The sequence below is a fragment of the Tachypleus tridentatus genome, chromosome 12 (assembly GCF_004210375.1).
Source record: "Tachypleus tridentatus isolate NWPU-2018 chromosome 12, ASM421037v1, whole genome shotgun sequence".
NCBI lineage: Eukaryota > Metazoa > Arthropoda > Merostomata > Xiphosura > Limulidae > Tachypleus > Tachypleus tridentatus.
In genome coordinates, this window is record NC_134836.1 from 115,715,963 (window position 1) to 115,743,066 (window position 27,104).

Here is a 27,104-nt window from a genome sequence, read left to right on the forward strand (position 1 = left end):
GACCAAGACCCATTGATAAATTTATTGTTTAAAACTGCATGGGATGAAGGCCCAACAAAATTATTAGCCCGAGGCCCACACAACATTAAATCCTGCATTGACTGCATCCATATATCACTATTTATGTTTTACAGTCACAACTAAATCTTATTAATTAAATTGAAAAATAAACACTTTAGTGCCATCATTTTGTAGAAAAGTTACCAATCGATATACCTGTGTGTTAAAATTAAAAAAAAACTACACAGTGGGCTCTCTGTATTGTGCCCATTATGTATTTCAAAGCCCAATTTTCAGAGTTATAAGCTGTTACACTTACTACTGTGTCAATGGGGCACTCATGTAAGTTTAGTCAATTTTGCGGAATAACTGTAACATTATTAAGCAAGCATGAAACAATAATACAAGTCTGTAGCATAGGAGATTCTTAAAAAATATGTGCAATGTTTTAAGTCAAACTGACCAAAAGATAATAAATACTGGAAACATAAAGTGTTATTCTGAAACAGAATGACAAAAATATTATTAGTCAAATAAAACAATGTCAAGTGATGTAAGTTTATTTCTCTGTGTATTCAAAGCTGGAACTAAACTTTAATACCAAGCAAGTTTTGACTTAAAGTATTGGCTTTATTTGGAGTATGTTAACTCAATCAATTTTGGAGTACTTACTTTATAAATTTCAATAAACAAGGTTCTTTATCAAAGAAAATGTAAAAAGATTATGGAACTAAAACGTCATCTACTGCACTAGGTACGTAGAAAAGCGTATACATTTTCATTAAACTTAACTACATGTGATAATCTAACACACAAGCTGTGTACTTGTAATTACTGTAAGATGGTAAAATATTAACTATATATATATATTGTTGTCATATTATTGAGAGGTTATAACCACAATATCCGTATATTAAATAAATGACACTTGTGTTCCCAACTACCTTTCATAAATAAGAGTTTGTTGAATATTGTAAAGGGATTCACCGGAACTGGGAAATGGTCAAGGTTAAAAAAGAAACGTAACAGCAGAACATGGTGTCTTTAGTAGCAAGACACGATTTATTGATTCTCAGTCATATCTGTACATGTATAAAATAATACATTTCAAAATAGTTCACAGGTGAAGTTATTTTTGGATATAAAAACTATTATGCATACAAACTCACAATGACATAACAATAACAGTTTGGATGTTTAATTTTGACATGTCTATAAAACCCAAGTTTCAACAATAAAGTAACACTTTTTTTTTTAACAGTAAGAAATAAAAAAACTGATGAAAATAGATGCTACACGAAACGAAGCTTCTTGCTGTAAGTTAACATTTCTATCTCAAGATAGTAAATGAATAATTAACTTTTATAGTAAAAAGATAGAAACTGCACATGAAACAAATTTTTTATTTTGTCAGCCATGACCAAAACATAGCATACACACACCTCACAATAATTTGGAATGTAAAATATTTCCAAGAAAACAATAAAGAAGTCCTTCCTGGGAAGCTAATACAAATTATTTTAAATCACCTGAAGATGCTAAGTCAATTTGGCAAAACATAGTGTAGTTACAAACCTCTTACGTCCAATAAACTCAAAGTTTGTACCATCCAACAAGCTACAATTTCCTCAAGTTACCTCACTATTTCTACTCCAAAAAACATTTTCTCAAATCAATATTTCAATTTTAATATACAGTCACTAAACAAAACACTAGCTCCAGCACGAGGTTACCTAAGTCTTCACATATACAAAGTGGAAATTATATTAATATGCTCTACCATCAACAACAGAGGCTGCTTTATTATATATAATCTTTCTAATTTCCCCAATACACCTGTTTATTAGAGAGCTAGTTAACTCGAGACCTGCTATAGAAGGTCTGACAAACATTAAAATTACTACCTATAAGGTGTGGGTCATCAAATACAGGGTTTTCCCAGAAACTCAACATTACAATATTTGATCATCTATACCCAATGATAAATGATTCTAACATAATATGATCTATAGTTTAATACCAGATTATGTTTACATGTGATTAGCTCACCTAAAAAACTCTGTTGACTGAAAAATATGCAGATAAAAAGTGTTCTGAAAATATGTTAAAGTTCAGATTAAATGGACATCTAGTGGTTAATCACTTTAGGAATAGGCAGTGTGACAGCTGCTGGTGAGACACCAAATTACAAAAGAAAAGTGAGTCCCTTAGAAATACAGTGGAACCCCTCTAAGAGGCCACCCCTCAGATTCGGTCACCCCTTGAAAGTGGTCATTCAATCAGTCCCTTTTTTGTTTACATAATCCCTAATTATGTACAGTGGAGCCCTCTAATCTGGCCAATTTGTCTCAGTCCGAAGGTGGCTGCTTTAAAGGGGTTCCACTGTACACCATGAAACATATTGTTTAAAGTTGCTATCTCTGGAAAACAAAATCATACTTACCATTGCAGTTATTCATAAATTATTTAAACCAGAATAATCATTGTTATTATACTTTATAAATATCCTCGTACTAAACTTCTAACCCAATTATTTTAAGAATCACAGACCAGGAAGATTTGATGTCATTAGCCTACATGTCTAGTTTCAAGTCCATAAGGTTGTCTCAACAACTTTCTACTTAAAGGTCTGGAATCTGATAACTTGGCAAATAAGTAACAAGCCAATATTTTGAATAGCACCAAAAGAAAACATCACATTCATCTTACAAAGTATTAAAACAAATCACTATTTTGCATCTAATGTGCTTTATTTTGTTAGAATATTCTCTATTTATTAAAATGTTTCATAATAAAACCAATTCATTCCAGCTCGTATGACTCTTAAATCACATAAAATTCTACTATAGCATTTCAAGAAACTTATGTTAATTAGTAGTATCTAAACAATTAACTTACACAATAGCTGTCATTACTTATTCAATGTGGCAACTACACTGGTAGGCAAAATTCGTATACTATAGTGCTGGTGAAGGTTGGCTCCAAGTTTTTTTTAGTGTTTAATTTAACAGATAGGAGAGCCTAGGTGGACCAAAATGTCCCTTGTTATCCTTAATATCATGTGTTACGATACAAGGCGTTGATTTATTTCTTTAGAGTTGAGCTTTGTAGTTTTTTTTTCAAATTAATATTTACATTTAGAAACTACCAGACATAATATTTTAGTACAGTTCTGAAGAGGTTATACAAAAACTGGAAATCACACACAGACTTGTAAGTATACATCATCCACAGACTTGTAAGTATACATCATCCACAGACTTGTAAGTATACATCATCCACAGACTTGTAAGTATACATCATCCACAGACTTGTAAGTATACATCACACACAGACTTGTAAGTATACATCATACACAGACTTGTAAGTATACATCATCCACAGACTTGTAAGTATACATCACACACAGACTTGTAAGTATACATCATCCACAGACTTGTAAGTATACATCATCCACAGACTTGTAAGTATACATCATCCACAGACTTGTAAGTATACATCACACACAGACTTGTAAGTATACATCATCCACAGACTTGTAAGTATACATCATCCACAGACTTGTAAGTATACATCATCCACAGACTTGTAAGTATACATCATCCACAGTTTTATCAGCATCAGTCCGCATTGCATGGGCAGCCACCAATTGTCCGTTTTATCATAAGTGATGTAAAAAAGTGTATTCTTTAATACGTGTAGGCACAAACTGGGGAAAAATATATGATATTGTTAGAGTATTTCACATACAATGTGGCTTGTTGTGTTTTCACACTTGGTAACAACCTGAAAATTTGAACAGTTACCTTTTAAAATATAAGAGAAACTTTGTTTTTGTTACATAAATGTAATATGAAAAGAATCAAGTGTGTAAAAAGTAAAGAAAAATCCCGAGAAAAACCAAAATTCTCATTACATATAATCTCATGCTATAAGCCAACTACAGTAAACTGTCAAGACAAAATCTTAATCCAGAACCCTTAATGGTCCGACTCAAGTTCTCCAGCAATAAAATCTACTGTCTCTGTTGAAGTATTTTAAAGATTTCTTGACATTCTATTTCAGTAATTCTTCTGTACTGTTCCACTTCTTCTAATGTCTGTAAAAATGAAACAAAAACTGTAAATACCTAGATGAAAAAGATGTTAATTCTTAGAACAAATATAATTCAAAATTCCATACTTAACACAAGTTTCAGTTTCAACATGAAGCAACAAAACACTTTGTTGTTGTTTTTTTCAGTTCTGTATACAGTGGGGAATTAAACCTAATATCATTGTATAGCAATTCTGTAGACTTCCACTGACTTTTGTTTCTTGTCAAGGTGTACATTATTCTATATGTTCTAAGTACTGACTAACCAGAGACATTTTTTGTCAAAGTGTAGATTATATTATACGTTCTAAGCACTGTTGCACCACTGACTCACCCTCTCACACAAAGCTATTTTGATACTCTTTCTACCAATTGAGCACTGCTAAAAATGTTAATGCTCAGTGCACCAGTCTATACACCTCATACCACCCTTGAACATGTACATAAGGAGTAACCACTCTCCATCAGCAGTATTGTACCACCTTTACTGGTGCAGCTGGCTCCTCTGATGTTCCTAATCGATACTCACTTTTGAGGACTGGTAGAATCTATAACGAATAACATCAGCAATAAGGAGTAAGGGTAGGAAGTGTGCAAGAAGAAATAATTATTTAACAGAATACATTTTCAGTGTAAGAACATGTTAACTTCTGATATGATCTTACCTAACAGTGAAACAAAGCCAAAAGTGACCACCTAGAAATAACTGGCGTGTTCAAAGATGAAACTGAAGCACACATGTGGGGCACAAGACTACTTCTGAAACGTGTATACTTTTATTCCACAAGAAGGAAATGAAGTTGGCACAGTCAAGAATGGTTCATAATATAAAGAAAAAATGGAAGAAGTTCAAATCTACCTCCATTTCAGAAAACAGACCAGAAAGAGTTGGCTCCAGAAGCTGAAGAGCCACTCTAATAAAGGAAAACTTGAAGCAACTCAACACTCACATGAGAGGAAACAGCAAGTCAAGATACTGTTTGCTGAATTATAACGATGGAGAAAACATCTACCTAACCTCAACTGGACAGATGAGATTCCACAATCCATCCTTGGCATTAGGTGGTTGAGGATAAGAGTAATATAACCATTGTGGTAGAGGCACGTTGATGCGTGTGATATATGTATGCAAAACCTCAACTGTAAATAGCGCGTGGGTGTCAAGGAACCAGTGAAATGTTGATCACGTAGCCTACTCCGTTACGAACCAGAGAAATGTTGATCACGTAGCCTACTCAGTTACGAACCAGAGAAATGTTGATCACGTAGCCTACCCGCTACGAACCAGAGAAATGTTGATCACGTAGCCTACTCCGTACGAACCAGAGAAATGTTGATCCGTAGCCTACTCCGTTACGAACCAGAGAAATGTTGATCACGTAGCCTACTCCGCTACGAACCAGCAAAATGTTGATCACGTAGCCTACTCCGTTACGAACCAGCAAAATGTTGATCACGTAGCCTACCGTTACGAACCAGCAAAATGTTGATCACGTAGCCTACTTTACTTAACCAGTAAAATGTTGATCACGTAGCCTACTCCGCTACAAACCAGTAAAATGTTGATCACGTAGCCTACTCTGTTACAAACCAGTAAAATGTTGATCACTTAGCCTACTCAGTTACAAACTGGTAAATGTTTAAGTAGCTTACTCAGTTACGAACTAGTCAATTTTTAAGATGCCTTACGAAGCAAGAGATTGACACAAATTATATATTTCCTGTACAAATATATCTTAGACAAATCTGTAATATTACATTCACACAAACTTTAAACGTGTTAAAGGAGTTTGATGTTTTTGCAATAATTTTTAATGTATTCATTACCAAATATAATAACAGTATGAAGAACATTGACAGTTGTCCTGTTTTAACCAAAAGCGTACTCTTTCTCTCTGGGGATCTTGTATCAATTTACTTTTAAACATCAGCTTCCACTGAAGGGCTTAAAGATCACTTTAACACTAAACACATGAAAATGTTAGCTTGAAAAGAACATTATTACAGTAACTTTCAGCTCACCTTCTTCTTATAATGCTCATCCTTTATGCCTTCCATATTGATAGTAACGTTCCAGTACGCTCCCATAAATCCTGTCTCTAAACATTTTATGCCAACCTGAAATTCACAAAATAAAAGCAATGTGGAAAACAATATTCTATTATTTATCAGAAATTTGTATTTCACTAACTAAACAATGGGTTTTTGGTCAAATCAAATGTTAATCTGTATCAAACATTCTATAACAATTATATGTTAAAACAGGATAAGTGTTTACATTGGTATCATTTAAAATGTCACAAAGTATCTTTTTTTTTTCTGAAAAACAATTTCTGTAATAAATTGCAAGTTTTGACATATTTATACAAGGGTCAAGCTAACCCACTACTATTTAAAGATAAAGTACAACAACTGTAAACAGTTTTATATTATTAAAAACTTATGATCACAAAAAGGACAACTGTAAGATAATTATGAAAAACAGAACCTAATTGAAACTAATAATCTATTTAATGAAGATAATTCTATGTAACAAACTAATTAGAAATACATAAATACAGATAACAAAGGAGTTTTGTTTAACTAGATTTGTTCTAAATTCACATCCCACACCACAATACACAGAACGTGTGAGCTTTGGACAATTAGATTTGTTCTAAATCCACATTCCACACCACAATACAGATAACAAGTGAGCTTTGGTCACATTCCACACCATAATACACAGAATATTATCTTTGGTCAACTAGATTTGTTCTAAAATCCACATTCCACACCATAATACAGATAACAAGTGAGCTTTGGTCAACTTAGAAATTAAGTTTATTCTAAATCCAACATAAGCTAATACAAATTGACTTTTGTAAGATTAATATTCATTCAAAGACCAGTTATCAATAAGATGTAATAAAATGAGCTGTAAAAAAAATATATTATTCCATGCAAACTATAAAATTATTAAAACTAGTAACACTGATTTTCTTGTGAACTTTCAACAGGAATAATCTTGAAGGTATTAAAACTGAACTTCCAATTCAAGAAAGCCCAGGTTTCATATTTTATATAAACCTTTTTACAACAACTAGTTCAGTTTAAACTCAAGGGCTTGTGGAAGAGAAGCATTATTTCTAAAATTTATTACAGAATACAACTAATTTATGTAATTGTACCAACATTTCTTAGGTTGAAAACATTGCACACTGTATTTTCAGTAAGAGCATAAAATATTCAAATATATTTTGGTCAGGTCTGTTTTATATTAAAGGTGGGGCAGTAACTAGGTAACGCTTAGACGACAAACATATTCGTTAACACTGATCAGGCTACTGTGAGCCTGGACATTTATTCCACACGTTATCGAAAGTGTCCTGCATCTTGGGAAACTAGGCAAACTGTTAAATGTTAAATTTATGTTGTTTACTTAAGAAACTAAAATTGCATGTATTATGAAACATAACATACATGTAGAATTATTATTTTTATTTTTCACAAACCTTCATGAAAGACTATCTGCACATAATGAGAACGCGATGCTAGAGTAGGGGAGGAACTACTCGTAGAGAGAACTTGCTACTTTATGATGCAATTACAGTCTCAAATACTATGTTTGTTTTGATGATTGTTTGACGTAACATTAGCAAGTTTTGGAAGCTATTAATTTTTTATTAAATGACAATCACATCTGAAATTTCACAAGCTGTAAACAGTTTTCATAACAGAAATAACAGGTTAAAAATAAACTATTAAATAAGCACTAAATTCATAGATACAATGTGGTAAATCCAAGCTAGTACTGACAGGGTGGTTTCTGATATGTTCAAGTCTAGTAAAACACAGTCGCTTATATCCAAACTGTGCTATAGTGCTTCCTGGTGAGAATTATAATCATTTTCCCATCACCTCACCTATCAAGTACTATAGCTATACCAGTATAAACGCCCGTCAAAAATGGCAGGAAACCAAAGACTGCCATATTTAAATCTTCCAATATGTATTTGCAACTCTACAATATCTCCTTTACCTACAGAATGTAAACACATTATGTATTGGTGCCTTTCAATAAAATATTAAAACACACAATGACCAGAGACTATATATACACACACACGTTTTTCTTCTGAGGAAGAGTCGTCGTCGTCTTCCCTATAGATAACTAAAGAGTTGTCGTCTTCCCTATAGATAACTAAAGAGTTGTCGTCTTCCCTATAGATAACTAAAGAGTTGTCGTCTTCCCTATAGATAACTAAAGAGTTGTCGTCTTCCCTATAGATAACTAAAGAGTTGTCGTCTTCCCTATAGATAACTAAAGAGTTGTCGTCTTCCTATAGATAACTAAAGAGTCGTCGTCTTCCCTATAGATAACTAGTTACTTTAATTTATTTTAACAAAGATTTTTTCATAATAATTTTCAAGCCTACACTTGTGCTACTTTCTTAATAGAAATCTTCCCTGGTTTTCTATTCAGATCTTACCTAGCTTGGTGTCACACAGATAATGCCATGATTGATCTGGTCCTAGGAACTCACTCTTTGACAGAATTTGGCAGGAAAAGTGCCAAAATTAGGAAACTATCTACCTCTACATTAATGATTCAACTAAAATAGAAACTGGTATTCAAAAGAGGAAAAGTAGGATTGGACTCATGTAACTGTCAATGTCAAGTGTGACCCCATGACTTACCAACCAACTGACAGTTGGCACATATTTATTGATGAGGATAAGTGTGAATTATTGTTATTAAAATAAATGACCAAATTTTATAAAACCTTTTAAATATATTGCCACATATCCCAACTAATTGATTATATCAATATTGTAGCTTTTGGTTGTTTGTTTTTTTTATATAGTAAAATACCAAGAAGAAGATTCCAGGGTTCAGCAAAACTGTGATAAAATTTACTACAATGTAATCACTATTTTGTAAAAACAATCATTGAGATTTATATACAAACATAATATTATTACAACAAAGGTCTAATAAACAAGGTAGTTTTGTGTTACATTCCCCTCAAATTAGTGGGCCAAACTTTCATGCTTGAAAAAAAATACAGGATCATTTTGGCAGAAGATTTTTCTTTAATGTTTTATTTATATGTAATGAAACTTTACATGTATCAAAATTCAGTGATATAAGTTATTTTCTCTAAAATTGAGTGTCACCCTCATTTGATACAGAACAGAGCAGTCATTGTTTTGGTCATTTCATCCAGCCCAGTCAATATGTAAAAAAGGCTGGTATGGGGGAGAGAAAGCTCTACATTCCTACACTCAATTACACAACCACCTTCAAACATGTAGTCAGCAATTGGTCAGTTACCTCAATCTTTCTTTGTGAACCTGACGATGATTGAGGAAGGTCAAAATGTTGTTCACTCCTCTACATAGAGATTTTCTACCCATACCAGCCGTTTCTACATGTATATTTTTCTCTACAAGTGGGTTTTCTTGTCATTTTGTACAGCTATAATAAATAAAAGCTGGTACTTTTAATACACAATGAAAATTTGTACTGAAAGTGACCAAATATTAATTTTGATAAAGGAAGCCAAGTTTAAATTTTGGAGCAGAATTTATATATTTACTCTGTCTGATGGTCCAAGTATTATGTCAAAGATGAAACAGAGATTTCTTGACATAATTGTTTGATATTAATTCATTCCTAAGCCTGTTAAATTTGCCTCTTAACTTACAGCCAAGTAATGACTACTGTTGTTACATGCAAGCAATCATAAGTAAACCAAACAAGTACAATAACAAGTTCCTCACATGGACTAAACAAACAACATAATCAAAGTTAAATTATAATTGTAATTACCACTAAAATACACACTGCATAAAAAGCTTGTAAAATCTCATTTGCTGGATTTATCTTGTAATTTAGGATCTGAGGCCAGTTTAGATTTTTCTCAATTTGTAAGATTATTACATGTTCAAACTATTTATCAGATACTTTATTAATTTAGTTCAGTGTTTTATAAGATTTTGCACAACACAACATGGGTGTTATTACACTAGGTGTTCTTAGTTTGAAGTGATATCTTGGAGAAAGGGCAGTTAATTTCATGATCTAACTTGGTGAGAATAAGTTTTGATAGCAAGGTAAATTGATTTAACTCTAAGAAAATTATTATAAATTTATAATAGCTTGATAAAGAACTTCTCACTGAATATATGTCACATGCAAGAAACTGCTTCAAAAGTCACACATATCAGGAACACTATTTATATTATATATATTTTGCCCAATCACAGAAGCAGTTACAAAGCACATTTAGGCGCTACTATTTTTATTTTAAGAACATGGAAAACACCGATTTAGATATAAATTAGGTTTAGACTTTGGTATGTTTCAAATTTCATGCAAAGCTACACGAGGGCTATTTGTGCTAGCCTTCCCTAATTTAGCAGTGTAATACTAGAGGGAAGTCACCTTGTTATCACCACCAACTCTCAACTCTTGAGCTACTCTTTTACCAACGAATAGTGGGATTGACCATAACATTATAATGCCCCCACAGCTGAAAGGGTGAGCATGCTTGGTGTGATGGGGATTCAAACCTGCAACCCTCGGATTACGAGTCGAGTGCCTCAACCACCTGGCTATGCTGGGTCTTGGTTTTGACTTCTTATTGTTATAATACCATACTAACTTTCAGCAAACCTATTTACATGAAATGTTGTTTTATTTAAATATCAGTTGAGCATGAACATTGCATTTAATTCCAACATATCAGTTAAAATTTTGGAGATCTTAGAAAAATCATGATAAAAAGAACAGCACACACAAAGCTTTACACACTGTACTGGAAAGACAGCACACACATAGATTTACACACTGTACTGGAAAGACAGCACACACATAGATTTACACACACTGTACTGGAAAGACAGCACACACATAGATTTACACACACTGTACTGGAAAGACAGCACACACATAGATTTACACACACTGTACTGGAAAGACAGCACACACACATAGATTTACACAGTGTACTGGAAAGACAGCACACACACAGATTTACACACACTGTACTGGAAAGACAGCACACACATAGATTTACACAGTGTGCTGGAAAGACAGCACTCACACATAGATTTACACACACCGTGCTGGAAAGACAGCACACACACATGGATTTTACACAGTGTACTGGAAAGACAGCACACACACATAGATTTACACACTGTACTGGAAAAGACAGCACACACACATAGATTTACACACACTGTACTGGAAAAGACAGCACACACAATATAGATTTACACACTGTACTGGAAAGACAGCACACACAATATAGATTTACACACACTGTACTGGAAAGACAGCACTCACACATAGATTTACACACACTGTACTGGAAAGACAGCACTCACACATAGATTTACACACACTGTACTGGAAAGACAGCACACACACTGTACTGGAAAGACAGCACTCACACATAGATTTACACACACTGTACTGGAAAGACAGCACACACACATAGATTTACACACTGTACTGGAAAGACAGCAGACACACACATAGATTTACACACTGTACTGGAAAGACAGCACACACACATAGATTTACACACTGTACTGGAAAGACAGCACACACACATAGATTTACACACTGTACTGGAAAGACAGCACACACACATAGATTTACACAGTGTACTGGAAAGACAGCACAATACACACATAGATTACACACACTGTACTGGAAAGACAGCACACACATAGATTTTACACACACTGTACTGGAAAGACAGCACACACACATAGATTTACACACTGTACTGGAAAGACAGCACACACACATAGATTTACACACTGTACTGGAAAGACAGCACTCACACATAGATTTACACACTGTACTGGAAAGACAGCACTCACACATAGATTTACACACAGTGTACTGGAAAGACAGCACACACATATAGATTACACAGTGTACTGGAAAGACAGCACACACACATAGATTTACACACTGTACTGGAAAGACAGCACATACACATAGATTTTACACAGTGTACTGGAAAGACAGCACACACATAGATTTACACACACTGTACTGGAAAGACAGCACACACATAGATTTACACAGTGTACTGGAAAGACAGCACACACACATAGATTTACACACACTGTACTGGAAAGACAGCACACACACATAGATTTACACAGTGTACTGGAAAGACAGCACACACAAAGCTTTACACACTGTACTGGAAAGACAGCACACACATAGATTTACACACACTGTACTGGAAAGACAGCACACACATAGATTTACACACACTGTACTGGAAAGACAGCACACACATAGATTTACACACACTGTACTGGAAAGACAGCACACACACACAGATTTACACACTGTACTGGAAAGACAGCACACACATAGATTTACACACTGTACTGGAAAGACAGCACACACACATAGATTTACACAGTGTACTGGAAAGACAGCACACACACATAGATTTACACACACTGTACTGGAAAGACAGCACACACACATAGATTTACACAGTGTACTGGAAAGACAGCACACACACATAGATTTACACACACTGTACTGGAAAGACAGCACACACACATAGATTTACACACTGTACTGGAAAGACAGCACACACACATAGATTTACACAGTGTACTGGAAAGACAGCACACACATAGATTTACACACTGTACTGGAAAGACAGCACACACACATAGATTTACACACTGTAGTGGAAAGACAGCACACACACATAGATTTACACACACTGTACTGGAAAGACAGCACACACACATATAGATTTTACACAGTGTACTGGAAAGACAGCACACACACATAGATTTACACACACTGTACTGGAAAGACAGCACACAATAATATAGATTTACACACACTGTACTGGAAAGACAGCACACACACATGGATTTTACACAGTGTACTGGAAAGACAGCACACACACATAGATTTACACAATGTACTGGAAAGACAGCACACACATATATAGATTTACACAGTGTACTGGAAAGACAGCACACACACATAGATTTACACAGTGTACTGGAAAGACAGCACACACACATAGATTTACACACTGTACTGGAAAGACAGCACACACACATAGATTTACACACTGTACTGGAAAGACAGCACACACACATAGATTTACACACACTGTACTGGAAAGACAGCACTCACACATAGATTTACACACACTGTACTGGAAAGACAGCACACACACATAGATTTACACACACTGTACTGGAAAGACAGCACACACACATAGATTTACACAGTGTACTGGAAAGACAGCACTCACACATAGATTTACACACACTGTACTGGAAAGACAGCACACACACATAGATTTACACACACTGTACTGGAAAGACAGCACACACACATAGATTTACACACACTGTACTGGAAAGACAGCACACACACATAGATTTACACACTGTACTGGAAAGACAGCACACACACATAGATTTACACACACTGTACTGGAAAGACAGCACTCACACATAGATTTACACACACTGTACTGGAAAGACAGCACTCACACATAGATTTACACACACTGTACTGGAAAGACAGCACTCACACATAGATTTACACACACTGTACTGGAAAGACAGCACTCACACATAGATTTACACACACTGTACTGGAAAGACAGCACTCACACATAGATTTACACACACTGTACTGGAAAGACAGCACACACACATAGATTTACACACACTGTACTGGAAAGACAGCACTCACACATAGATTTACACACACTGTACTGGAAAGACAGCACACACACATAGATTTACACACTGTACTGGAAAGACAGCACACACACATAGATTTACACACTGTACTGGAAAGACAGCACACACACATAGATTTACACACTGTACTGGAAAGACAGCACACACACATAGATTTACACACTGTACTGGAAAGACAGCACACACACATAGATTTACACACACTGTACTGGAAAGACAGCACACACACATAGATTTACACACACTGTACTGGAAAGACAGCACACACACATAGATTTACACACACACTGTACTGGAAAGACAGCACACACACATAGATTTACACACAACTGTACTGGAAAGACAAGCACACACACATAGATTTACACAGTGTACTGGAAAGACAGCACACACACATAGATTTACACACACTGTACTGGAAAGACAGCACACACACATAGATTTACACACACTGTACTGGAAAGACAGCACACACACATAGATTTACACAGTGTACTGGAAAGACAGCACACACACATAGATTTACACAATGTACTGGAAAGACAGCACACACACATAGATTTACACAGTGTACTGGAAAGACAGCACACACATAGATTTACACAGTGTACTGGAAAGACAGCACACACACATAGATTTACACACTGTACTGGAAAGACAGCACACACACATAGATTTACACACACTGTACTGGAAAGACAGCACACACACATAGATTTACACACACTGTACTGGAAAGACAGCACTCACACATAGATTTACACACACTGTGGACTGGAAAGACAGCACACACAGCACACACACATAGATTTACACACTGTACTGGAAAGACAGCACACACACATAGATTTACACACACTGTACTGGAAAGACAGCACACACACATAGATTTACACACACACTGTACTGGAAAGACAGCACACACATAGATTTACACACACTGTACTGGAAAGACAGCACACACACATAGATTTACACACACTGTACTGGAAAGACAGCACACACACATAGATTTACACACACTGTACTGGAAAGACAGCACTCACACATGGATTACACACACTGTACTGGAGATTTACACACACTGTACTGGAAAGACAGCACTCACACATAGATTTACACACACTGTACTGGAAAGACAGCACTCACACATAGATTTACACACACTGTACTGGAAAGACAGCACTCACACATAGATTTACACACACTGTACTGGAAAGACAGCACACACACATGGATTTACACACACTGTACTGGAAAGACAGCACTCACACATAGATTTACACACACTGTACTGGAAAGACAGCACACACATGGATTTACACACTGTACTGGAAAGACAGCACACACACATATAGATTTACACACTGTACTGGAAAGACAGCACACACACATAGATTTACACACTGTACTGGAAAGACAGCACACACACATAGATTTTACACACTGTACTGGAAAGACATGCATTACACAACACAACAGATGGATTACACACACTGTACTGGAAAGACAGCACAACACACATAGATTTTTTACACTGTGTACTGGAAAGACAGCACACACACATAGGATTACACACACTGTACTGGAAAGACAGCACAGCACACATAGATTTACACACACTGTACTGGAAAGACAGCACACACACATGGATTTACACACACTGGAACAGCATAGATTTACACACTGTACTGGAAAGACAGCACACACACATAGATTTACACACACTGTACTGGAAAGACAGCACACACACATAGATTTACACACTGTACTGGAAAAGACAGCACACACACATAGATTTACACAGTGTACTGGAAAGACAGCACACACACATAGATTTACACACACTGTACTGGAAAGACAGCACACACATATAGATTTACACACAGTGTACTGGAAAGACAGCACACAATACATAGATTTACACACAGTGTACTGGAAAGACAGCACACACACATAGATTTACACACACTGGACTGGACAAGACACACATAGATTTACACACAAAGACAGCATAGATTTACACAGTGTACTGGAAAGACAGCACACACACATAGATTTACACAGTGTACTGGAAAGACAGCACACATAGATTTACACAGTGTACTGGAAAGACAGCACACACATTTTACACAGTGTACTGGAAAGACAGCACACACATAGATTTTACACAGTGTACTGGAAAGACAGCACACACACATAGATTTACACACACTGTACTGGAAAGACAGCACACACAACATAGATTTACACAGTGTACTGGAAAGACAGCACACACACATAGATTTTACACACACTGTACTGGAAAGACAGCACACACACATTTTTACACAGTGTACTGGAAAGACAGCACACACACATAGATTTACACAGTGTACTGGAAAGACAGCACACACACATAGATTTTACACAGTGTACTGGAAAGACAGCAGCACACACATATAGATTTACACACTGTACTGGAAAGACAGCACTCACATGGATTTACACACACTGTACTGGAAAGACAGCACACACACATAGATTTACACACTGTACTGGAAAGACAGCACACACACATAGATTTACACAGTGTACTGGAAAGACAGCACACACATATAGATTTACACAGTGTACTGGAAAGACAGCACACACACATAGATTTACACACTGTACTGGAAAGACAGCACAACAATATAGATTTACACAGTGTACTGGAAAGACAGCACACACACATAGATTTACACACACTGTACTGGAAAGACAGCACACACACATAGATTTACACAGTGTACTGGAAAGACAGCACACACACATAGATTTACACAGTGTACTGGAAAGACAGCACACACACATAGATTTTACACACTGTACTGGAAAGACAGCACACACACATAGATTTACACAGTGTACTGGAAAGACAGCACACACACATAGATTTACACAGTGTACTGGAAAGACAGCACACACACATAGATTTACACACACTGTACTGGAAAGACAGCACACACACATAGATAGATTTACACAGTGTACTGGAAAGACAGCACACACACATAGATTTACACACTGTACTGGAAAGACAGCACACACACATAGATTTACACACACTGTACTGGAAAGACAGCACACACACATAGATTTACACACTGTACTGGAAAGACAGCACACACACATAGATTTACACAGTGTACTGGAAAGACAGCACACACAATATAGATTTACACACTGTACTGGAAAGACAGCACACACATGGATTTACACACACTGTACTGGAAAAGACAGCACACACATACATAGATTTACACAGTGTACTGGAAAGACAGCACACACACATAGATTTACACAGTGTACTGGAAAGACAGCACACACACATAGATTTACACACACTGTACTGGAAAGACAGCACACACATAGATTTACACACACTGTACTGGAAAGACAGCACACACACATAGATTTACACAGTGTACTGGAAAGACAGCACACACACATAGATTTTACACAGTGTACTGGAAAGACAGCACACACAATATAGATTTACACAGTGTACTGGAAAGACAGCACACACACATAGATTTACACAGTGTACTGGAAAGACAGCACACACACATAGATTTACACACTGTACTGGAAAGACAGCACTCACACATAGATTTACACACACTGTACTGGAAAGACAGCACACATGGATTACACACTGTACTGGAAAGACAGCACACACACATAGATTACACACTGTACTGGAAAGACAGCACACACATGGATTTACACAGTGTACTGGAAAGACAGCACACACACATAGATTTACACACTGTACTGGAAAGACAGCACACACACATAGATTTACACAGTGTACTGGAAAGACAGCACACACACATAGATTTACACACACTGTACTGGAAAGACAGCACACACACATAGATTTACACACTGTACTGGAAAGACAGCACACACATATAGATTTACACACTGTACTGGAAAGACAGCACACACACATAGATTTACACACTGTACTGGAAAGACAGCACTCACACATAGATTTACACACACTGTACTGGAAAGACAGCACACACACATAGATTTACACACTGTACTGGAAAGACAGCACACACACATAGATTTACACACTGTACTGGAAAGACAGCACACACACATAGATTTACACAGTGTACTGGAAAGACAGCACACACACATAGATTTACACAGTGTACTGGAAAGACAGCACACACACATAGATTTACACACTGTACTGGAAAGACAGCACACACACATAGATTTACACACTGTACTGGAAAGACAGCACACACAGATTTACACACTGTAGTGGAAGAACAGCAAAACATACTTACTTGCAAATCTGATTTTGCTCCAATGTTTACTAAAGAGGCAAGTTCTTTAGCAGTTTCCCACACTTTACAGACATTTCTTGCAAGACTCATAGGTACATCAATAGCTTTCTTCAAGCCTGCCTCCATAGCTGTCTGCTTCCTAAAATAACAAAAAATTACTTTAGAAATATACAAGACAGCATCAGCATTTTGTTTGTAATAAATAAAGGAGCTTTGAATATGTCCAGACTCTTTTAACAATATTTAGTTAGTATGCTAAAACTTTAAATTATTTATACTTGCATTAGAATTAAAGTTACATTTCTTACCAAGGAATGGGTTACAAGCAGAAAAACGGGAGTCCTTAAGCTTTATACTATATAACAACATACATACCTACAACTCACAGGTCTAAATCAGTCCTAAATATTTGTAAAACTATTCAGTGGCAAGATAGTTTTCCAGTTTTCCAAGTCTCTATGGGTTGGCTGCTCCTTATGTGTAGTATAGACAATAGTGAATGTACTTATTTCCACAAGATTATAAATTTCAGTCTTAATTTTTAGCTTTTGTTAATTATAAGTAGAAGTTACACACTTATAACAAGAAAATTCTTTGGCTTATATCATGTTGGCTATCAATTCAGGTCTTGCAAAGTAAGCACAAGTCTACCAATAATAAATTAATATTCTGTATTATATGATACTGAAACTGAAATAAAAGGTATAATGTATTACATTATAAATCCACAGTAAGCAATAAACATTGAGTATAAGCCAAATTGTAATAACATTTTTTAAAATTGGTTTGTATTATACTGAAATAAAATTTTCTGAAGTGTTACAACACTTCCATAGCAGTAAAATATGGAAAAGAGCTATGAAGCACTGTACTTAAGCCAGAAACTTACTTTATGATAATTAACAAATTATAGACATTTATTTTGCTATTTTCTTCTTTCAGCTGAAATATTTTATATTGCACAAAGACTTCCTGTCTCAACATTACTTGCTTTTGTGATTCAGCTTCTTACAGACTGTCATTAAACATACACTTGTTTACTGGTGCATTTTGGGAAGTTTTAATTTTCCCAAGCTTCTAATATGGATTATTTTGGGCTCCTCACTTTCCACACCAATAGCATTACTTATCTAGAAGAAGATATACAAGTCCGTTTTTCATACTTAACTCTGGTGTACAGTATAAACATGTATGATGAAGTTAGAACTAATAGGAGCAGCCTGTAACAAATATTAAGTAAAATAAGGAACAAGACACTTATTTTATTAAAACAAGTGCACTAATTCATGGAAATAAATAAATTCTTACATTACAACTTCTTCTGGTGTGTTCTTGGGTAATCTCAGAGCTGCCTACATAAACAAAACAGAGAACCTCAGACAAGTTTTCCTGCAACAATTACCAATAAAATCAAATATTTTATGTACAAAGATCAGAGTGAAACTAAGTCTACATTTTGGAATCCAACAGAAAATCACTAAGCTGCTTGCACAATATTGTTCTGAAACCTATGGATGTGGTACAATCCTAACATTTACAATGTAAATTATGAAAGGAAATTCTGCAAACTGAAAACAATTAAAAATATACTTCTTGCCATGACAGGTCAGGGTTTTTTTTCTTGAAATACCAACATTTTAAAATCTGTGAAGTAAGAGCTACTGGAGACATATTACCTAAGTACGAGGGACTCCCCATGATAACTTAAGTACAAGGAACTCTCCATGTTTGTACATTTGTTTCTTTTAGAATTTTCACACAAAACTACACAATCTGGACAGACATCTCTAATTTTGAACAAGCAAACTAAAGGAAAGGTAGTTACTCAACAGCACTCCTCATCAACTATTGGGCTAGTTTTATTTGTCGAAACAGTGGGATTTAACTATCACTCTTATCACACACCCACAACCCGAAAGACAGAGCACATTTTCGTACAGCAGTGGGATGAAAGTCACCTGTCGTCAGTTTGGGTCTACTAAAGCTTGTCCCAACTGATGTTTACAATATAGCAAGTACTGCAAAAGGAAGTACAGAACGGTTAAGAGTCATGCCTGAAGAATTTATCATGAATTTAAAACAAAATATTTGATAAGTAATTAAAATAAGACATAAAATGTGAGAAGAAAAGCTAGGACACAGCAACAAATAATGCCAAAAATGACCACGCCTGTCCAGTCAAAAATGAGTACTAGGAATAACACAACCTCAAATCAGCATAAAACTGCAACTTTAAACTATACATTAGTAAATATATTTATATTTCTTACAAGCTTAAAATACAAGAGTCAGTAATGTAGAATCTTATTAAAAACATTTATTTAATATTATTTGACAAAGTCAAATTTTTCATGGACAAAAGATTTTCTAGATTTCTTCATGTGCACAATAGTACACAAGATATAGTGTGAAACAACCTTTATAACTAATTATGTTTATGTGTAGTCACAACAATACAGATTTAATTAAGATTATTTAATCTTTAAATGGTGACTTTCAACAACATTATTACCTGGATACTGACTGAACAAGAAACAAGCTTTATGAAAGTAAACATCACAGGTGGATGATGAACAGAGAATTTGTACATAAGAAGCTAAAAAAAAGTTAATGTTTCTCAGTAAAAATAATTTTGATTGGAAAAAACACATCTTGTAATGTAACTTTATTAAAGGTTAACAAAGCAGATTTATCTTCTTAACGAATTCAGGGTTTAAATAAAATTATGTATGACACCTAGTTGACAATGTACTTGTTTTATAAGCTACAAAAAGGACCATTTGTAGAGAAACATCCCTTCTCTCAAACTGACATTCAACATCACCACCTCTTGGACTTTTTTGTGTCATCTACTAGTGGGACATAACTACCTTGGGATCCTCTTGTCTCACCTACCAGTGGGACTTAACTACCATGGGATTCTCTCATCTCATCTAGTAGATGCAACTATCAATATTACACCCATGCTCCAAATATGTACCACATTTTGGCAATAACGAACTATGAACACAAACTGTTAGATTAAGTGTGGGCACCACAATCACTTATCCATATGCATCATGTAGCAAAAAGGAAAACTTACCATATAATCACTGAAAGCTGTTGTGTCAGCATCAATGATGGTGACCAGTTCCTTCATGGCATTATGCATAACAGGAATGATGTTTCTCATCTGTGCATCATACTTCTCCCACTGTTTTTTGCCGTACGTCATTTGACCTGCCATTACCCAAGAGCAGCTCCCTTAACATCATAATTAAAATGTTTTCATTTTCTGATATTTATGTTGGGTTTTCCAAGCACACTCCCTACACTTCAATCTTTATAGAATATTATTTCCAAGATGGTAAAAAAACTGTTCTCCAAAATGAAAGAATTACTTCAATTGTAAATTCAGATATGGATTGTTTAAGAAATTAGTTTGTGCCATTGAACATATTGTAAACACATAACATTTTCTTAAGATAATATTAAGGTATAACACACACAATATATCTGTATAATTTCCACAGTTTTACTGAAATAATTTCTCTTCTTTATCTATGGTTAAAGATCACAAATTAATCAACTGATTCATCCAGGATCAGTTTTCAGCAGCCATTTGTAACATGCTTTAAAGTATTATGATATATTAAGGTTAGAAAACTATCATGTCATTATTCATGAATTTCTACTTCTTATAGCCTCTGAAAACTGTGGTACAAGTCTCAATGAGAAAATATATCCAGCCACATGTATCACGAGAAGAAAAATTCCACACAATACATGCAGACCACTTTTGCCACTTCTATATAATTTCTTAATTTTCTTGTAAAGTATATTGTGATTATGTTATTCAGAAACAACTAGATAGTGATATCATTAGAGTTATTGCCGTTGGTTCTAATATTCAAACCAAGCACACAGATTAAAATGAAAATTACCACTACTTGAGGAAAATTAATTTATTGAAGTTTTGGCAGAAAACTGAGAACAGAAAACAATTACAATAATTTTCATGAAGAATTACCAAATATTCAAAGTTAAAAATACATATAACTTATGTCTGTGTAACAATAAATGTGAATTTGTACATTCATCTGTACAACTTGCATGAAAAAAATTAATTACTTTGTATGTGTGATGACAGAAAGTTTACTATGTAAGCTATGATAATGAATCATTTCTTCCGCCATAAAATCATTCTGAAAAATTATTGTATTAGCATGGATCTATACTGGATAAACATAATAATATCATGGTTATAGTATTAAAATATTTTCAGTAATATTTTTGTGTGTTTTGGTCAACAGTGAACAAAAATAAAGTATATGGAAGAAATCGTACGTTTCCAACAGAAAGTCTGATAATGCAAATGTTATTTAAAGTTGACAAATGGCTTAAAAGAACATTCTTAAAAAACTACTGTTCTCACACAAATCTAAATTTTGTTTTGAATTCTTTTACACAGAAAATCCCACCTAATCTGAGACAGTAGCCTAGTTTTCTGCTGAAAGACTTGTTTAATGAACAGCAAGTAACAATGTAGTGTTGTACTACAGCTGGTAAATATCACACTTATTGTTATGTACCCTGTCTCACAATGTCACAAAAATAGTTGTACCAGTGTGGTGTCCCTGACATTCCCTTCCTGAGCTAGATGTAATTATCACCATGCAATAACTGCTCACATGTTACGTTTTTATAAATTGACGTCCAGCAGAAAGAGCGTGCATTAAATAAGAGGGTTTTTTGAATGCTAGATTAAAGACAATATATTTTGCTTTAAGCCAGTAAAGTTATTTATATTTTCTAGGAAGCTATTAGTGGAACTAACACATGCAAAAAAATAAAACTTAAGACTTTCCAATTGCTTTTATGCAACAATACAATAGTAAGTTCAGTATCTAAATCCTGTAACACACGCTTGATATGACAGAACCAATTTAAAATACATGTATAATACTAAAAAAATTTAATATACAATTTGAAATAATCTAAACTCTTCACAAAAGCTAAAAGTGACCAGAATGCTAAATTTTTTATGTGAAGAGTAAAACAAACATAACTTTTCTAACCTTACTTGAATGTTTCACTCGTTTAGAAACAAAATAAAAAAAAAGATTAGTAGAACAGAACAGTGGTTCTCAAACTGTGGCTCACAGACCATTGTTGGTTTTGCAAAATTATTGAGCGGTTCTCAGAAAAACACATTCTGTAATGGTGGAAGCAAGTGTTTGCACCAACCAAAATTCCAAATTTATAGAAAAGTGATAATTGGAACTTTTTTTACACAAAGCATGAATTGGTGGGCATTACAGACACAATTAGTATCTGACATGTGCATCAATAAATAATTAATTAAAATTTCCTGACAAAAACATGAGCCTAATAAAAGAAACACTGGCACAACAGAATTACTTTGGCACTATGAGGTCAGGAGCCAAGATCATTGTAGCTAATGCAATAGCAGTGCAATCATTTGGTTTGTTAGTACTCTGTTACACTCTCAGTGATGTGATGTTTTGCTCTATTAAGACATGAGTGAACATTCTCATTTATAAATTTGTTCACCTGTTAGCATTATCAGTGCATTATTTTTTACTCAATTTGTTTTACACGTAATAATGAACATGTGGCTGAAAACAGGAAGTGTAAAAATAGTGAGACAAGAACCATTGACAAAAGAGAGATTTTTCATACACTGAGACAAATAAAACACTAAGTAAGACGATCAAGATGGACCAGGAAAATTCCTTATCAACCCTGTAGTTTTCAATGCCATTTTTAAATTTCTTTCTGCATTGGTAATGAATTACATTCAAACTTTAATGAAATTACCTTCATCAAGTATATTATAACTTATTTGTATTCCTTTAGTTTAAAAAGAAACATTTAAAACAGGAATTAACACTAGTTTTTGCTCTTATACAATCTGCTCACAGACACAATTCTCAAAGTTAAGAGCTCTTACACAAGTTATGATAACTTGGTTATACATACTCTTATTCCAAACAGTTAAAATCTACCACACATATGTATTTTATTATATCTGGAAACTTCCCAAGAAATTCTTCTCACTGGGTAAATGACTGTAAATTTCTTCCAAGCTTAAGGTCATTTAGGTCAACTATGCCTACTTGCAAAGTAAAAAATGTGTTGCTATGTAAGAGCTTAAAGTTGAATGGCATATTTATAACCAACAAAAAGAGCAGATTTCACTCTTGAATACTGTTACTGTAATGGTAAACATATTTGCTTGCTTTTGGTTTCAAATGGTACAAATAGATGCTAAGTCCATTGTTCTCTTGAGGGGTACACAGTGCTTGGCAAGTGTTTCTCACCTTATTAGTTTAATAGACAGATTGCCTTCAAATTTTATATTTATACTTTGATTAATTACGTATTATTTGCATTTTAATATGCATAGCCAAAACATTTAATGATTTATATACATTTAACTTGTTGTAGCTTGGATCGTGAAAACATAAAAACAAGATGGCATCATTCCCATGTGCAGCATTAGTGAAAGAATCTGCACATGATTCACCATGTAATAATAAAAAAGCCCCATAGGGATCGGTTGACATATTGGTATAAATAATTAAAGACAGAAAACTGGAAAGGAAAATAAAAATTAAATAAAAAGATAGACATGAAATTAAGAATATTAAAAAGAACAAGTTTCAACAGACTTCTACACAGAACTAAAATTTACGTACATATATATTTCCATTTATTAAATTTAAACATTTTATAGCACTGTACATTAATCACAGTAACTAGGGTTAGCAATATAGTATAAGAAAATGGAAAATATAAACATTTATCTTAAAAAAAAACTTTTGGTATTCATTTAGAATGTTCTAGAAATTATGCGAATTAAATGTAAAAATGTAAGATAATAAAGAGTATTTTAATATTCAAAATAAAAATCACTTTGCATGTGAACTACTGAGAGCTTGATTGCAAGTTACTAGATTAAATAATGATTTTTTTAAAATTAGAAACAGTAGAAAGTTAAAAACTACTGCACTTATGAGGACAATCTTATGTAAGAAAACATTTTCCTTGTATGTACATCTGAAAACTGAAAACAGAAGCATACTCAATATTGAACCAAACTTGAAACCTACCTTTCTTCAGTGGTTTTGGACTTTCAAGAGTCACACAGACCAAAGAAAGTGCATCCAACATGTGTAAATGATAAATTCAAGACTCCTCATGAAAAATGGGAAGGCAAGAGATTTTTTTTTTGCTGTTTTTAAAATTAAGATGAAGAACAAGTTTAGGCTTACTCAAAGTCATACAAGATGAGGTCTTGGAATTGACATTTTTATAATATAATAAAATTAATAATATAATAACAAACAGTGTACAGTAATAGCTTCATAAAAAGGACAAATCTTGTACCTCCAAGGTCAAATTTTTTATTATTTATACTCAGGTAAAGGAAAAATAAATCATTGAAAAATATTTATTATTAGGAGGGGTTTGTAAGATTTGTCATTTCTATGAAAGGAGTTCATGAGATGTTAAATTTTGAGAACCACTTTATTGTTTACCACCTACCATTGTGGCAACAGCGGCAGCAACAGAGCCACCACCTGGTGCTGGTGATCGTGCAGCTACTGCTTCAATGAACTCTTGCACAGTTTTCTTGGCCAGAGGACCCACACGTTGGTCAGGTAGCATATATTCAATTATTTTCTCTTTTGGATTAAATGGGCCCAATGAATTTAATCCCAACCTGTTGATAGCCTAAATGTAAAAAAATAGTAACTTTTATAACAGGAGAAACCTGTTTTAATCCCATTGGTTCATTAATACATATCACTATAAAGTAATCATTTAAGAAAACAGTATACATCATGAAAGTGTAACTAAAGCAGCATTAATGGAGATATTTACTTTTTGTAATACAAAAAACATTAATAAAAGTTTGCAAAATGTGCAAGATTTTCACACTATTTGATAAAACAGGAGAAGCACTAAAAGAGGAATTACACATAACAACAAGCTATATTATCTGAACCAAGCTTCATAGATAAGAAATAATTACATAAGGTTACTGCTTGTTGAGGTTTCCATGGACAGGTCTACCACATCTCACAGACTGTTAATATGAAATATATGCAAGCCTCAACAAGACTGTTAACATCAAGCACAGGCAAGCCTTGATATGACTGCTAATGCCAAGCCTTTTAGTAGTTAATTTCTACTTACAAGATGTATTTTTTGATCTTCTTCCAGAACAAATAGGTTTTCTTTCTCAATGTAGTATTCTGCAGCTTGTAACATGGCACTCAATGGAACCAGGCCAACAATCTGGGACCCAGTTACTGGTAATCTCAATTCTCGAGCATCTTTACAAACCTACAAATTTGAATACACAACTATACAGCCTGCTAAATTGTAACTGAAAATAGTCCAAATAAATGTAGTTATTTCTCTAAAACTTTTGACTTGTGTAATTTTCTGAGTGCTGCAATTGCTTCATGGGTTGAGATGAAAAAAATCTATTCTAAAAAGTAACTAACAGAAACCTATCAAACACCAGCACCTCCAAGAATACTTACATCTTATAAACTAAGAAAGCATTTGCTTTTTGAATATCCTCAGAAAATGAGTAGTGTGCAAAACTCAATTAGCCACATCTTTTTTTCCAAAAATTAAGAAAAATTACACAAACATATTACAAGGGAAAAGAACTGACAGTGAACAGTAGGAGTCATTTAAAAATATAAAACAATTTAACCCGATGATGATAGTACAGCAAAAATATCATACAGTAATAAATTCAGGTATGAATCTTGTTTTAAAGCTAACTATGCTTGTGTAATACAACTGTCAAAAACACTCGCCAGGACTGCTAAATTGCTTTAAGAGTAATCAAACACAACTCTTTGTATTTCTAAATACATTTTCACAATA

At 34.4% G+C, this 27,104-nt stretch overlaps 1 protein-coding gene across 1 annotated transcript in view; it reads right to left on the reverse strand.

Annotated features, from left to right (window-relative positions):
• Nucleotides 1-1,043: 1,043 nt before the first annotated feature.
• LOC143234458 (formimidoyltransferase-cyclodeaminase-like) overlaps nt 1,044-27,104 on the reverse strand; it is a 37,288-nt gene continuing 11,227 nt past the window's right edge. Inside the window, 8 exon segments of the mRNA XM_076471845.1 lie at nt 1,044-4,099; nt 6,118-6,213; nt 18,192-18,330; nt 19,500-19,543; nt 21,274-21,419; nt 21,422-21,434; nt 25,743-25,931; nt 26,397-26,546. Coding sequence (XP_076327960.1) covers nt 4,016-4,099; nt 6,118-6,213; nt 18,192-18,330; nt 19,500-19,543; nt 21,274-21,419; nt 21,422-21,434; nt 25,743-25,931; nt 26,397-26,546 — 861 coding nt within the window. The 3' untranslated portion in view covers nt 1,044-4,015.